Raw genomic sequence first — 13,175 nt, 5'->3', positions numbered from 1 at the left:
GGGTGCAATGTGGTGCACCTGTTATCCCAGTGACTCAGGAGGCTGATGCAGGAGGATCGCTAGTTCAAAGCAGATTCAGCAATTTAGGAAGTCTATGCAACTTAGGAAGGCCATGTCTCAAAACAAGAAATAAAAAGAGGCTGGGGATTTGACTCAGTAGTTAAGTTCCTCTGGGTTCAATCCCTGGTACCAAAGAAATAACAACAACAACAAAAAAACCCAGGAGTAAGCCTCAGGGACCCCTTTGTGTGGTGCCTCTAACCCAGGCAAGAAAGCCAGTCACACTCCTGATGTACTCACACTTTGGATTTGAGAATCAGACTGACTTGGTTTAAATCCCAGCCCTGCCACTTTTTAGCAAGTTGAGTCATGCTTCAGAGTCTCAGAGTTGGTCATCTTATGAAATGGGACTAATAAGATCTACTTCACAGATGCGTTGTGAAGATAAACATTTTTAACCATCTGGCGAGAGTTACAGCACTCACCTTCCGAAGTCAACACACCTATCTTAGCAGGGATCCCATCTCCTCTGGGACTTGGGCTTTGTGGAAGGCTCCAGACCCTCCCTAACCTGCAGCAGGGGTTCAGCGGCCCTGGTCCAGCAGAGAAAGCCCATAGGCTGTGCAAGTAGCTGCCCTCCACCTTCCCCCTGGCTTTACCTCACCCTTACGCCCACACCCCAGCATCTGTTACCCAGAGAGTCAGATGCCAAGCCTTGCCTGAGACTCTCCCTGGGTTCATTTGATATATTGCCATTTTGTTTTTAAAGAAAAGCCAATATCAGTGCGGGGACCCTGTGGAAGGCAGATCCTGTCACTGCCGACTGCCAGCTGTGTCCTGTCTCTGTCATCCTGCCCTGGGGGACCCAGGTGATCCCTTTACAGAGTCTCACAGCAGGCAACTGCCCCAGGTCCCCATGGAGGCAAGGACAGCAAAACTCTGGGCATTCTGGGAACCTGGGGCATTCCCTGAGCAGAGCTCTGCAATTCTGCTGAAAGTCTGGTCATTGTCTGTCTTTTCTTGATGAGGAAGTTTTCCAGAAGCTACGTGCTCCGGACCTTACCTTGCAGAGAGAAGAGTAGGGAGTCCCACTGAGTGAGTTCCTGTAGTGTTCTAGGCACTGTAGAGGCTCTTACTCATGGTAACATCCTCCCAACTGCATGGAGGGTCTTACTATGACTGTTTTGTTTTGTTTCCATTTCTCTTTACAGACGAGAAAACAGAGGTTCAATAACTTGCCCACAGTTAAACAGCTGGAAAAGGAGAAGATAAGAATTCAAACAAAGTCTGTTTCACTTAGGAATCCATTACAACGTGCTGCCACTTAAAGACAGTGTAAATAATAAGAGTTTAAATAGTGTTTGAGAGGGAGGAAGGAGGTGGGCTTGCCACTCTGCCCGGTGCTGCTTTGGCCAAGTTGAGAGCAGTGGAAATCTGAGTAACTCTCCAGTCGTTCCCCCTTTCTGTTTTAGGAAACATAACCCCTAACTCTTACCAATGCATAGTATCTGGGGAGTTTGCTGAATTTGCCTACCTCAGAAACAATGTACCTTGGGAGAGGTTTTGGACCAGAATGTGCAAACAAGCTGGCTTGCAGACCAAACCTAACCTAGAGAGATGTTCTGTTTTATCATCTATTTAGTCTTGTATTTTTTTTTCTTAAACTTCCACTTAACATTAAAAAAAAAAAATAGCAGAATCACATAAAACACAGCAGACTCACATAAAACAGCAGGTTTCTGAATTATCTTGAGAAATCATAAGCTCTAATAACCCTGATCCTCCATCCCCTTCTGGCCTCTTGGGCTAAAGTGCAGCAGCTGCCCCTTGGACAGAAGCAGAAAAGCGCTTCCTAACTTGCCACCTCCCCACGACTCCCTCCTACCACTGTGGTTTCATGCCTTTCCCTCTTTGCTTCTCTAGGTGTTCCCTTCCCAAAGAACTTTCTTCAGATCTGCAAGAAGATCCTGTGCCGCCTTTTCCGAGTCTTCGTCCATGTCTACATCCACCACTTTGACCGGGTCATTGTGATGGGCGCAGAGGCTCACGTCAACACCTGCTACAAACACTTCTATTACTTCGTCACAGAGATGAACCTCATAGACCGAAAGGAGCTAGAGCCCTTGGTAAGTGTTACCCAAATCACCCCCAGGAGCTCAGCCATTTGCCACAGTGCATTGCCAGGCCCATGGAAAATGCCTACAATGTTAGCTGGAGAGTCGCAGAACAAGAGGGCTCAGTAGTCAGCTGAGCCCAGAGACTCCAAGATGTCCACTGTTGCCATTAAGTGTCTGAGATTGTTCCCTGAGAGGTGGCATAATGTAGGGGGGGTGGGGTATGGTGGTTTGGGCTGGAGGAAGTAGCTTTAATTCTCAACTCTGAAACCATTCACTTACTTACTTAATATCCTAAAGGGGCATCTTGGATCTCTTATGGTATTGCTTACATTATTCACAAGGATGTTTCAGAATTATTTTCTCTATCAGTAAATGAATATTTTAACACCTACTCTGTGCCAGCTGCTGGGCATACAAAGTTAAGTAAAATTGCCTTTGAGAAAGAGTGGAAGTAAGCCTTAAACAAGAATTAGTGCCATAGAGACTCTGCCCTTCACAGTGAATCCACTATAGTGAAATTATAGTGAATGTGTTAGAATTCAGAACACTGAAGATGAAGCATTAGGATTTGTGTATAGGTGAGTGAGGCTTATTTTCACTTTCTTTCTAAGCTACTTTCACCATTGGATTCAAGGGGTGCTTTGGAATTCTAGGACCCTAAAAATCCCATCCCCTTTGGAATCGGTAGGTACTTTAATGTGAACACTTTAATCATAGCAATTTCCACTTGATTGAGTACTTTCTTATCCAGTAGCATACTTGGCTTTGTATTAAAATCAATGTCTCTTTTTTTAAAACAGTTAAAGTGGTAGTTTTGGTTAGTACAGCTCACAGAGCAACCAAAGTTTCATCTAAATTTATTTGACTGACGTCCAGAATGCTGGGGACAGGATATCTGTTTTTGCCACCACGAATCTCCTTATTTACATGTTTTAAATTATAGGTTTTTTATGATGTAGGTACATCTAGGTTGACAGGTCAGACAATTGCCATTGAAAAGACTTTGTTATACTCACACAACCCAAAAATAAGGGTCAGCCAGGAGACCAAGGGAACAAGGAAAAAATGGGCAAGAGCCTTTTCTGGAGTTTCCATGAGAAGGAATGGGAATGGCAGGATAAACAGGTTTAGGGTTCACCAGTTTGAATAATCTCAGCAGATTCTGGGGCACAGGAGCTGTTCCTACTTGTCTGGTCCCGGCCCTGGGGCTGTTGGTGTGAGAGGCTGATGGAGGAGGTGGGCTCTGGATTGGCTGGTTTGTGTTGGCTGTTGTGTGAACAGTCTGGGTAAGAGCTGTTTACTATTTCTAGGAATTAGCCAGTGCTGCTGGGAGGGGCAGCGCCTCCAGGATCAATAGGGCCCAGATGTAAAAGAACCAAAATACAAAAAATAAAAGACATGTTTAATATAGTACAGCACCTGTATTTGGCAAAGAAGATATTGATGAACTTTATGTCACCTTTAGAATTTCTCAATTCACAATCTATGATCGTGCTGTGGGAGTACGTGGCAAAAAAAATATTTTTCTTTGCATCACTAAACTCTTCTGAAATATAGCAAGACTTTTTGCATACAATTGAGATATATCAGCCTGGTGCATACCTGTAATCCTAGCAGGTAGGGAGGCTGAGGAAGGGGGATCACAGGTTCAAAGCCAGCCTCAGGAACTTAGCAAGGCCCTCCCTAAGAAACTTACCAAGACCCTGTCTGAAAATAAAAAAAGATTTGCAGATGTGGCTCACTAGTTAAGCACCCCTGAATTCGATCACTGATACCAAAAAAAAAAAAAAAAAAAAAAAAGTTATATCATTGGCTAAAGAAGAGCTAACCTTCTTCATTTTCTTTCTCAACAGTTTTCTAGAAAGCTTTGGGTGAGGGCAGAAACTGAGTTATCTCTGTACATAGTTGGACAACTCAAATAGAAATAAACTGAAATTCATTGATGGTGGAGTTTTACTAGTTTGTCCTTTATAAAGGCTGTTGAGGGTAAACAGCCACCACAAGAAGAAAAGGTTGTGCAAATAACTCAGGGAAGTTAAAAGAGTGGAAACCATTGATAAAGCTAATTTCATAAAATGTCAAGGACAAAAGAACGATTGGAGAGGGGCTATGTCAATGAAGAGGTGGGGGACATGGTTCTGCGTCTGAGGGTTTGAGTTCAGTTCCCTTTAGTGAGTATCAACAGGTGGAAGAAAAACACCTTCCCCAAAGGCACGCCTTAAAGAAGGCCTATCCTGAGTGCCCACTTGTTCAGTGTTGCTGAGCTAAAGGAACAGAATTTCAGATGGATAGAGCAGAAAGTCAATTTCTCCTTTATGCACAGAAGCATAAAGACCATTGAAGGATAAAGCTGAGTATAAATCAGCAAGTAGAGAAAGCCTTTCTTTGCCATCAAAAAAAAAAAAAAAGAAAAGAAAAGAAAAGAAAAAAGAAAAAATCATCTTGTTTTCTCTCTAACTGAAGAAGAACGGCCCCAGGAATTCTAGCACCTTGCAGTGCCAGGAGCTGACTTGAAGTCTCATAGTCACAGGCAGGCCCTGAACAGGCCCACTTTGGGGTCTGAGAGAAAAACTATGATTATATTAACCAGGAATTATTAACAGTGGAAGTGGGCAAGAAAATATCAGTTTTTCCCCAGAAGTTTGTTATTTCTATAAATTTCGTAGGAACAATATTCTTCCTACCCTTATGTTTTATTAATTATAGTTATAGGGAAATTAATGTTAGTATTTTTTAATACTTAATTTTTCTGAAATAATATATTTGCTTCACCCAAACCAAAACCTATAAAGCACAAGAATAGATGCTGTGACAGTTTTTGAGGATGTGTTATGATGTCAGGCTCTGGATGCTTAATCTGATGTCTAGGAAGAGTACTACACTTGTGGATCATTATTGCTAAAACTTATGTAAGTTGATGGTACTGGAATATCGGACTTCTGAGTCTGCTGTTGCAGTGAACACGTTATGATCAGATGTGGCATATCAAATCAATGCATTTTTGTCTGATTTGCCTATTTCAAGAACTCTCTTTGCACAAAGCAAGTTGCTCAAATATTCTATATGCGTAAGAAAGATAGGCTCTCCAGAAGCTTATAAAGCAGGCTGGGAAATAAAATATAATGAATCTCTCCCAACTTCAGCCCTGGAAGGATGAGGAAGAAATCAGTCTGTGCCTTCACATTCTGTTCATACATTCTTTAGACTCTACTAGAGCCAGGGGCCAGAAGGGCAGCCTTTGTCCAGACAGTTTTCTTTAGAAAATTAGCATTCCCAGAGGTTTCACACCACCCGTGGTGCGCTCCTGGAGTGCGCCTTGGGATTCCAGTGTAGAACTCAGAGACCCACCACGTTCTTTCCTCTGTGCTTCCACCACGCACAGCCACCCTCTGCTCCCAGAGACCAACCAGCTGCTTTCTTGTGACGTTGACTGAGTATCTGGCATGTGGTTACTTTGAGGATCCAGCACACTGAAGGGTAGGAGATTCAGTGTCATACAAAGCAGGAGACAAGACTCAGACTCTCTGGGTTCCAACCCTGGACCCTCCATTTATTAATTTGCAACCTTAAGTAAGATACTTAGCTTTTCAAAGCCCCATTTTCTTCATTCATGGAATAAGTATATATAGAGTTCTAAAAATGAAATGGGTTAGTCACATGGTAAATGCTTAAGAAATATTAGCTGTTAAATGACATCATGAATGTAAGAAATGTACTTAGCACATAGTATGGAAGAATTACCCTAATTCTTCCCTAGGTTTCTCGGCCTTTTCTCCATCTTAATGAACCCCTAGGTAGCCTTGAAGCAAATGTAATTAATTGTACTTAAATCAGTCTCTCCCATGGGGCTGTCAGCTCTCTGAGGACTGGGAATAAGCAGGACATAAACCTCCATGGTCCCTAGTTCATCATAAATACCTAATATGTTTTTGAATTGGGAAGAGTACTTTAGGGACAAAGGGATTACACCCCCCGCCATTCCTTTGTACCTTCCTTACCTCAGAACATGCCTGCAGATATTCACTTAGCCATTTACTTTTTGGAAATAATACTTTACCCTATCCAATTTGTAACAGAGATTAAAAACAAAATAAGGCATAAATGAGTGAAGGGAAGCACTGTAAGCTTCAGACATGACAGAGAAAAAGGTGGCCACAGCCCTCAATGATCTCTGTCCCAGATTCCAGATGGATCACCCAGGAAATGTCGAATGCTCCCACACTGCCTTTGTGTCCTGGTATGCCAAACAGGGTGACCAACCCTACCAATTCTAGCACTGAAAATTCCATGTCATGGGAAAAACCTTGGTCCCAGGCAAATTGTGATAGTTGGTCACCCCTCTCAGTCCTCTTAGTGGGAATACAGTTTGGAATTCAGAAACTGAGAAAAGGTCACACTGGCCAGCACAGTGAAGGCCAGCATGTCTGTCAGCCTCCAGGGCTTGCACTGTGGCTCCCATTGGGACCTGCTGCTCCACCTCTGCAGCCAGCAGCCTGGGAACCCAGGGAAACACTTGCCATTTCACTTGCTATCTGACAGGGAGGGGGAGGCTGGCACAGTGACAGATGTGACAGATCATCCGTTTCTCATGTAAATGTATCAGCTAAAGATGACCCGAACTCAAGCAAGTTCAGAGTTGGAGGAAAGGAGCCCAAATGATGCTGGTAATTGGAAAATGGGCCAGGCCCTGATTGAAGAAGCACAAACAGCTAGCAGTATTTTGTTGGCCTTTCACTAAAAACAAGATCAGACTCAATGAGGGCTGTTAGCAATGCAGTAGCTGTGAATGAAGAGCTGGTTAGGGCTGGAAGGGAAAGATTGGCAAGGTGGGAAGAACAGACAGGAAGGTACACCCTAATATAGCCGCTGACCCTTGAGTGACCTTCCCATTCTTTCTCCCAGACCCCATTCCTTATTGCTAACCAGGAAAATGATTATACCGTCACCCACTTTGTAGAGGTGCTGCTGTGAAACCAAGGGTTACAGCAGGGCTATTCTGTTACTTCTGGCTGGGTGGTTGGGCCACAGATCTGTGGTTCAGTCAGTGTTTCCTTGTAGGAGTCCACACACTACCTGCGTCAGAATCCCCTGAGGATGGGGTTTTTAAACATGCAGATCTGAGCTTCATCCAGGATATGCAAATCAGAATCATCTGGTTTAGTGCCTAATACCAAGCACCCTCAGTGTACATCTCAAAACTGTATGGTGCATTGGAATCATCTGCCAAAATGCAAATCCTGATTCCATACATCTGGCAGGATGAGACTTGAGAGAGTGTTCATTTTGCTCCCAGGTGACAGTGGTGCTGCTGGTTTGCAGACCACGCTTTAAAGAAAAAGACCTGAGAGGAAAATTATCCTCAAATTTGAGAAATACAATTTTTGGCACATTGTCTTTTCTCCTCTAGGATTGGGAGTTAGTTCAGTGGGGCAGGAAAGTGAAACAAAGGAGAAACATCTAAAGATCAGTATTTGCCAGGAGTACTCCTCAAAAAGCCTGTGGGGAAGAGGGAAAGCCAGCAAGAAAGAGGAGGGAAGAGAAGCTCCATCTGAGAGGGCTTCACAGCCCAGTCCTACTGGTTCTTTCTCTTCAGTCTTCCCACGTGGTGTGACACCCATGGTTGTGTTCTCACCACGTGCAAGTGTCTTCAAGAAATAAGCAGTGGCTCCCTTTCTTGACTTCCAAATACTTTGTTAACTCTACTTCTGCTATTTCTTACCCTCACACGTGTCGCCATTACTTCAGAGAGGTGTGATGGGCAGTTTTTAAACATGTGAGTCACATTCTTCTCCATCCCTCATTCAGATATTTTGTCACACTGGGGCACAGGTCCCACCCCACCCACAAGATTGGCAACTCTTGACGAATGATTGACCTTCATACTAGGCTTCATCACTTTAGGATGGAAACTTTTTAAAGCAGTTTGAGGACTAGACATTTGAAGACCAAAGATGTAGAAAGCCTCATCTCATGAACCCCCCCCCCCCACATCTGAGCCTAAGCAAAAGCAGACCTTGTGTTCCCTTAAGACATGGCCAGATTGTGCCTGCACTTCCCTTGGAGAAACTTGGGTGAGTGCAGTAGCCAAGACTGGCCTGCAGTGGCAAGATCAGGTCAGGGCTGTGAAAAGAAGCAGAGCCTCTCACATGAGCCAAGCAGCTCTCCATAATAGCTGGCAATGAAAAGCCATTGTGGGGCCTTTGAAAAGACCTTTTCTTTTGAAACATCATCTGTACAAAAGCCTGCAGACTGCTTTTTGTTAGGCAGGTTCCTTGACTTTCAGCCAAATGGCTCAAACATGGACACAGTCTTTGTAGAAGAAAGATCTTCAGCCCATGAGCCTGGCAAATTTGGCCTTTACAATGGCATTCCCACTATTAAGTTACCACATTAGTTGTCTGATCTGGAGCAAGGTTTGTAATGTCTCTGGGCCTCTGTTTTCCCATCTGTAAAAGAAATAATCTCTAGAGTCCCCCATGTTGACTGACTGAGATTACAATCTTTGACATGTCCCAAGGCTTGTTATCTTCTATCCAAGCTAACCTCTCTCTGCTTAGAGAGGCCTTTGTGGATTTTCATGGATTAAAGCCCGTCATGGTACAGTCAGTAGCTACAGTCTGCATCCACAGGACTTTTTCTCTTTGGATGATGTGCATGTGTGTGTGTGTGTGTGTGTGTGTGTGTGTGTGTGTGTGTGTGTTGGTATCAGCTGGTGGTTGGTTGCTTAGGGCAACCCAAAAGCCCAGAGGTGAGATGGAGAGCCTGCCAGAGATTATTTTAGGAGCTTTGGCAGATAAACTCAAATGTGTCAATTTGAAAAATAGCAAAGAAATATGTCATTATTCTCAGGGAGCTGCATTGTGCAAACTCAGCCGAGTGTCTTTGCCAGTTCTATTTTTTCATCCCTGTTGATGTCCAGGGAGCTTTTACTTCTGTTTTATAGTATGGTAGGTGATTGGTTTGGGGTTTCATTTTTCTGCTCTTTATTGTTTGCTTATTTTGGTTTTTTTTTTTGTTGTTGTTGTTGTTTGTATTTAATCAGGTCAGGGGTAAGATATGGGTCAATTAATTCCCTGGCCTAAAAATATAATCAATTAGGGTTGAAAATGGTGCCCACAGGAAGTTGTCAGCACTTAATGTTAAGAAATAAAAGCAGGTTCCAGCGCTGTATTGGAGAATCACTAATCATATGTTTATAGTGGAAAAAGAAAATATAGCAAAAAATGTCAATTGTGGTTCTCTCTGGATGGAATTATGGGCAATGCTTCTTTTTGATACTTTCTGGGGCTTTTCAGGTTTTCCATCACATACACGTATCATTTTTGTAATCAGTAACCCTCATGCATGTAAAAGGCCTTTACAACAAAGACTGGAGCTCACAGGACAAGAGGCCTGTAGGTCCAGGACTGAGAACTATGTTGGCTCTCTCCTATCTCAGTGAAAATAAAAGGCTCAGATTCTTTAACTTGATCTGAAGAGATTTGTTTATATTTATATTTTTCTAACTTTAAGTTTTGAAAGAGAAAAAAAAGGGATTTGTTAAAAAGAAATTAATCCCTACCAAGTAATGGCCTTTACACAATTGATTACATTTAAGGATAAGTGCATGCACAATAACTAGAAATAATATTTAGCTGAAACTATAGTTAATTATGTTTAACTCCAATCCTTCCTTATTAAAATATTAGCAAAACTTAAGCCTTAGAAAGTACTAAGGAACAAACCTCTGTCCTAGTCTCAATCAGATTTCCATTTTATCATTTTTCTTTTCTACTAATGTCTATGCCCCCTCCTGCTTTACACCATCCGATATCTCTGATTGATCCTTCCTTTATATGGGGGTTGATATTCTAATTACAACAAATTCTCAATATTTAGCCATTTTGTTTAGATTTTAAAATGCAGGCTTAAAAACAATTAATATATTCCCAAAACTCTCTTTTTCTGTTTTGAATTGCTATTGCATCTAGTTCTCAGGTGCTGGATTATTGTGGTGCTCTGCAGGTGCCCATTATGGCAGCCTGAGAATGTTTAGAATTGCATGCACACTTCCGTCCTCTCTCTGACCTCAGCTGGGGAAATGGTTTATGGGCTGCCTCTGATTTGGCCTGGAGCAGAGTGCCTTTTACACCATTCAGTAAACCTTTATTACTTGCTGCTGGCCATGTGCTGAAAATCAAGTGTTCCTATCTTCTAGGAATTAACTGGAAGTTTTCCTTCTACTCCCATCGTTACTCATTGTTACCCAAAGTATTTTCCCCAGAACCTACTAGATCGAAGGGAGGTCAAAAGAAATTATATGAAAAGGGAGTTCCATGGTCAGGTAACTATGGGAAACACTGAGTTAATGCTGCAATTCAGATCTCTTCAATTTGCTAATGTGCATCCTGACTCTCTAAGAAAGACATAGAATGTGCAGCATTTCTTTGATCAAGGAATCTCTTCCACCAAGCATTCTGTAAGTCTGAAGCTCTGAAATACCATTTGGGAAATTCTGACTATACGGTCTTATATGATCTACCTTCTGTACCGTAAGCCCCTCTTAGGGCTTCTGGGTGTCTATTAAAGAATACGTTTGTATGTCAGACACTGTGCTGAGCACAGAGTAACAGTCAAGTAACACACATCTCCATTCTGTAAGAAGCTCACATTTTCAAAGAATGATACCTTTTTGTCTAATTCTTAGAATTGTACCACCTAATATGGTAGCCACTAGCCATATGTGGCCATTTAAACTAAAATTAATGAAAGTAAAATATAATTTCTCAATCTTGCTAGCCACATTTCAAATGCCCAAAAGCCACATGTGACGACTAGGGCTGTTGCGCTGCATGTCACATCTATTGGACATTTTCATCATCATGGAACATTCTGTCCAACATTTCCAGATCAAATGTTCTCTTCAAGAGGTCCTTCCCACAACACACTAGGGATACCCTCATACCACTGATGGCTGCCCATGTATTCTAAATTGTTCCCATGCTACCTGAATGGGCCATTTCCATTTTGTTCTTTAAGCCTCTGGTATGATCTGCTTCTCTTTGCTAAGCCACTTCTCTCCCACTTTACAGGTACAGAATAGATAAAACTCAAAGCTGTCAGCTCAACATTTCTCCGCAGGACTCACATCAGACCTTCCATGTCAGGAAAGAGCTTAAAATATTAGGAGTGCTGTTGGTCTCTGGGATACCAATTCTTTATTGAATTCCCCCCCCCTTTCTGTGTTCTACAGTGTTGGAAACTGCTTCAAAATATCAATCGCAATAGGGATTAATTCATCTTCCTGAGCATTTATATGAAAATGTGAATGAATAGTCAGTATGGCTTGGTGCCCAAATGCAAGCCTGCCAAATTTTGGCTGCTATGTGTGGTCTAGACTAGTTCAAATTTCCCGGCCAGATAAGACCAGATTCTCTGGCTCCAAAAACCATCAAATGAGTATTAACTTTTGGCTTGAAGGAAGGAAGGATTTACTTATTGAAATGTAACACTATTTCTTCTCTCATCACCCATCTGTCCCACCAAGATAAAGGCATGAGGATAAGATTACAGTCAAGCTCCCATCTAGGGTCTCACATGGCCACTTGTATGGTCTTAGAACCTTTTCTCATGATGTAATCTTATGTATGAAGGTCAGATATGCAAGCCATTGGCAAAGGTACAGCTATATGTAGTAGTGGGACAGAGTACGAATCAATACTAGCTCCACCATGTTAGTGCTAATAGATTCCAATTAGAGCATGAATCTAACTGGAAAAACAAATAAAAATAAATGCATGCAGGTAGATTTAAATGAAAAGAGATATAGTCTATTCCAAAAGGAACTTGCCAGCATTCTTTGAATGATGGGCCATGTGTTGTCACCTCCAAGCCATTCTGTATACAAAACACTCCACCTCCGTGTTCTCTAAGTCCTGCCAATTCTGCAGGTCTCAGCTTACCTGCCCCTTCCTTGGGGATGACTAATCTTCACTCTACAAGTTAGTTCCCTGCTCACTCCCTGGATGCCCTGATTCCAGAGAGGGTAACCAAGATGGAAGCCATCATCTTTTATGGACTAGTGTCCGAAATGGTAAAGCATACTTTCCACCCTTATCTATTCACTTAGAAATCCCCAGCCTCAGTGAAAACTCCCATTACCTCATTGTGATCTCTGTTTCTTCCCCTTCCTGGGAAGAAGCCAATCTAGCCAGTTGTCTCTGCTTTCTCACTTCCCTTTCAATTCACTGTAACCTGCTGCCCACTCCAGAAACCTGCTCTTTCCATTGAAGTAGGATCCTGTGGCCCTCGTACACTTACGCCCGGTACATGAAAGAAGCAACCAAAATATTATTTCACTGATAATTCATGCTATGGAGAGTTCTTAAAAATATTGTACTGAGTAAAAGATACCAGTTGCAAAAGGCCCATACAGTTTGATTCTGTTTATGTCAAATTCTAGAACAGTCTAATCCAGTGTGTCAGAAAGCAGATCAGTGGTTGGCAGGGGCCCCAGACAGGTCAAGGGGCTTGACTGCAAAAGGGGCAAGGGAGAATCTTCAGGAGTGATAGAAACACTGTACCTTAATTATGGTGTTAGTTACATGGGACCAAACATCTGTCAAAACTCATCAAAATGTGCATTTAAATAAAAGCATATTACTGAAGACAAAATATACCTCAATAAATTTTATTTTAAAAAGTATTCTTAGGAAATGCCCCCAACATATTTTTAAAACACCTTCAGTATTCAGAAGATCAATGTTTTGACAAGTCTTTGCTGAAAACTTTTGACTTCCTTGCTGCCTGGGTAATTAGTAAGACAAAACTAAAAAAAGTAGCCATTCATCTCTAAGGGTCCATTAGAATATCTGCATTTCAGTTGGTTATAATAACCAAAAAGTGATCCACGTCACAGAGAAAGACATGAGGAACCCACTGGCAGGAAACTTTTCGTTTAGCTCTTTGTCAGTCTCTTACTATAAATTTTAAAGTTAAAAGCAGCAGACCTAAACATCAGGCTCCAAAGCAGCTGGATGGAAAGGCCTGTGTGGGGTTCTTCAGAGGGTGCCCAGAGGA

General features: G+C 42.3%; 1 protein-coding gene across 5 annotated transcripts in view; it reads left to right on the top strand.

The window, feature by feature from the left end:
• Mob3b (MOB kinase activator 3B) overlaps positions 1-13,175 on the top strand; it is a 186,899-nt gene that overhangs the window by 155,342 nt on the left and 18,382 nt on the right. For all 5 annotated transcript variants that reach the window (XM_021732350.3, XM_005334194.5, XM_078047729.1 and 2 more), the window contains exon 3: positions 1,924-2,126. In XM_021732350.3, the coding sequence (XP_021588025.1) occupies positions 1,924-2,126 (203 nt within the window). The remainder of the gene's footprint in view (positions 1-1,923; positions 2,127-13,175) is intronic.

Source organism: Ictidomys tridecemlineatus, chromosome 4, assembly GCF_052094955.1.
Source record: "Ictidomys tridecemlineatus isolate mIctTri1 chromosome 4, mIctTri1.hap1, whole genome shotgun sequence".
In the NCBI taxonomy this organism is placed as follows: domain Eukaryota; kingdom Metazoa; phylum Chordata; class Mammalia; order Rodentia; family Sciuridae; genus Ictidomys; species Ictidomys tridecemlineatus.
Note: the sequence above shows the minus strand (reverse complement) of the source record. Positions and strands in the feature narration are given on the sequence as shown.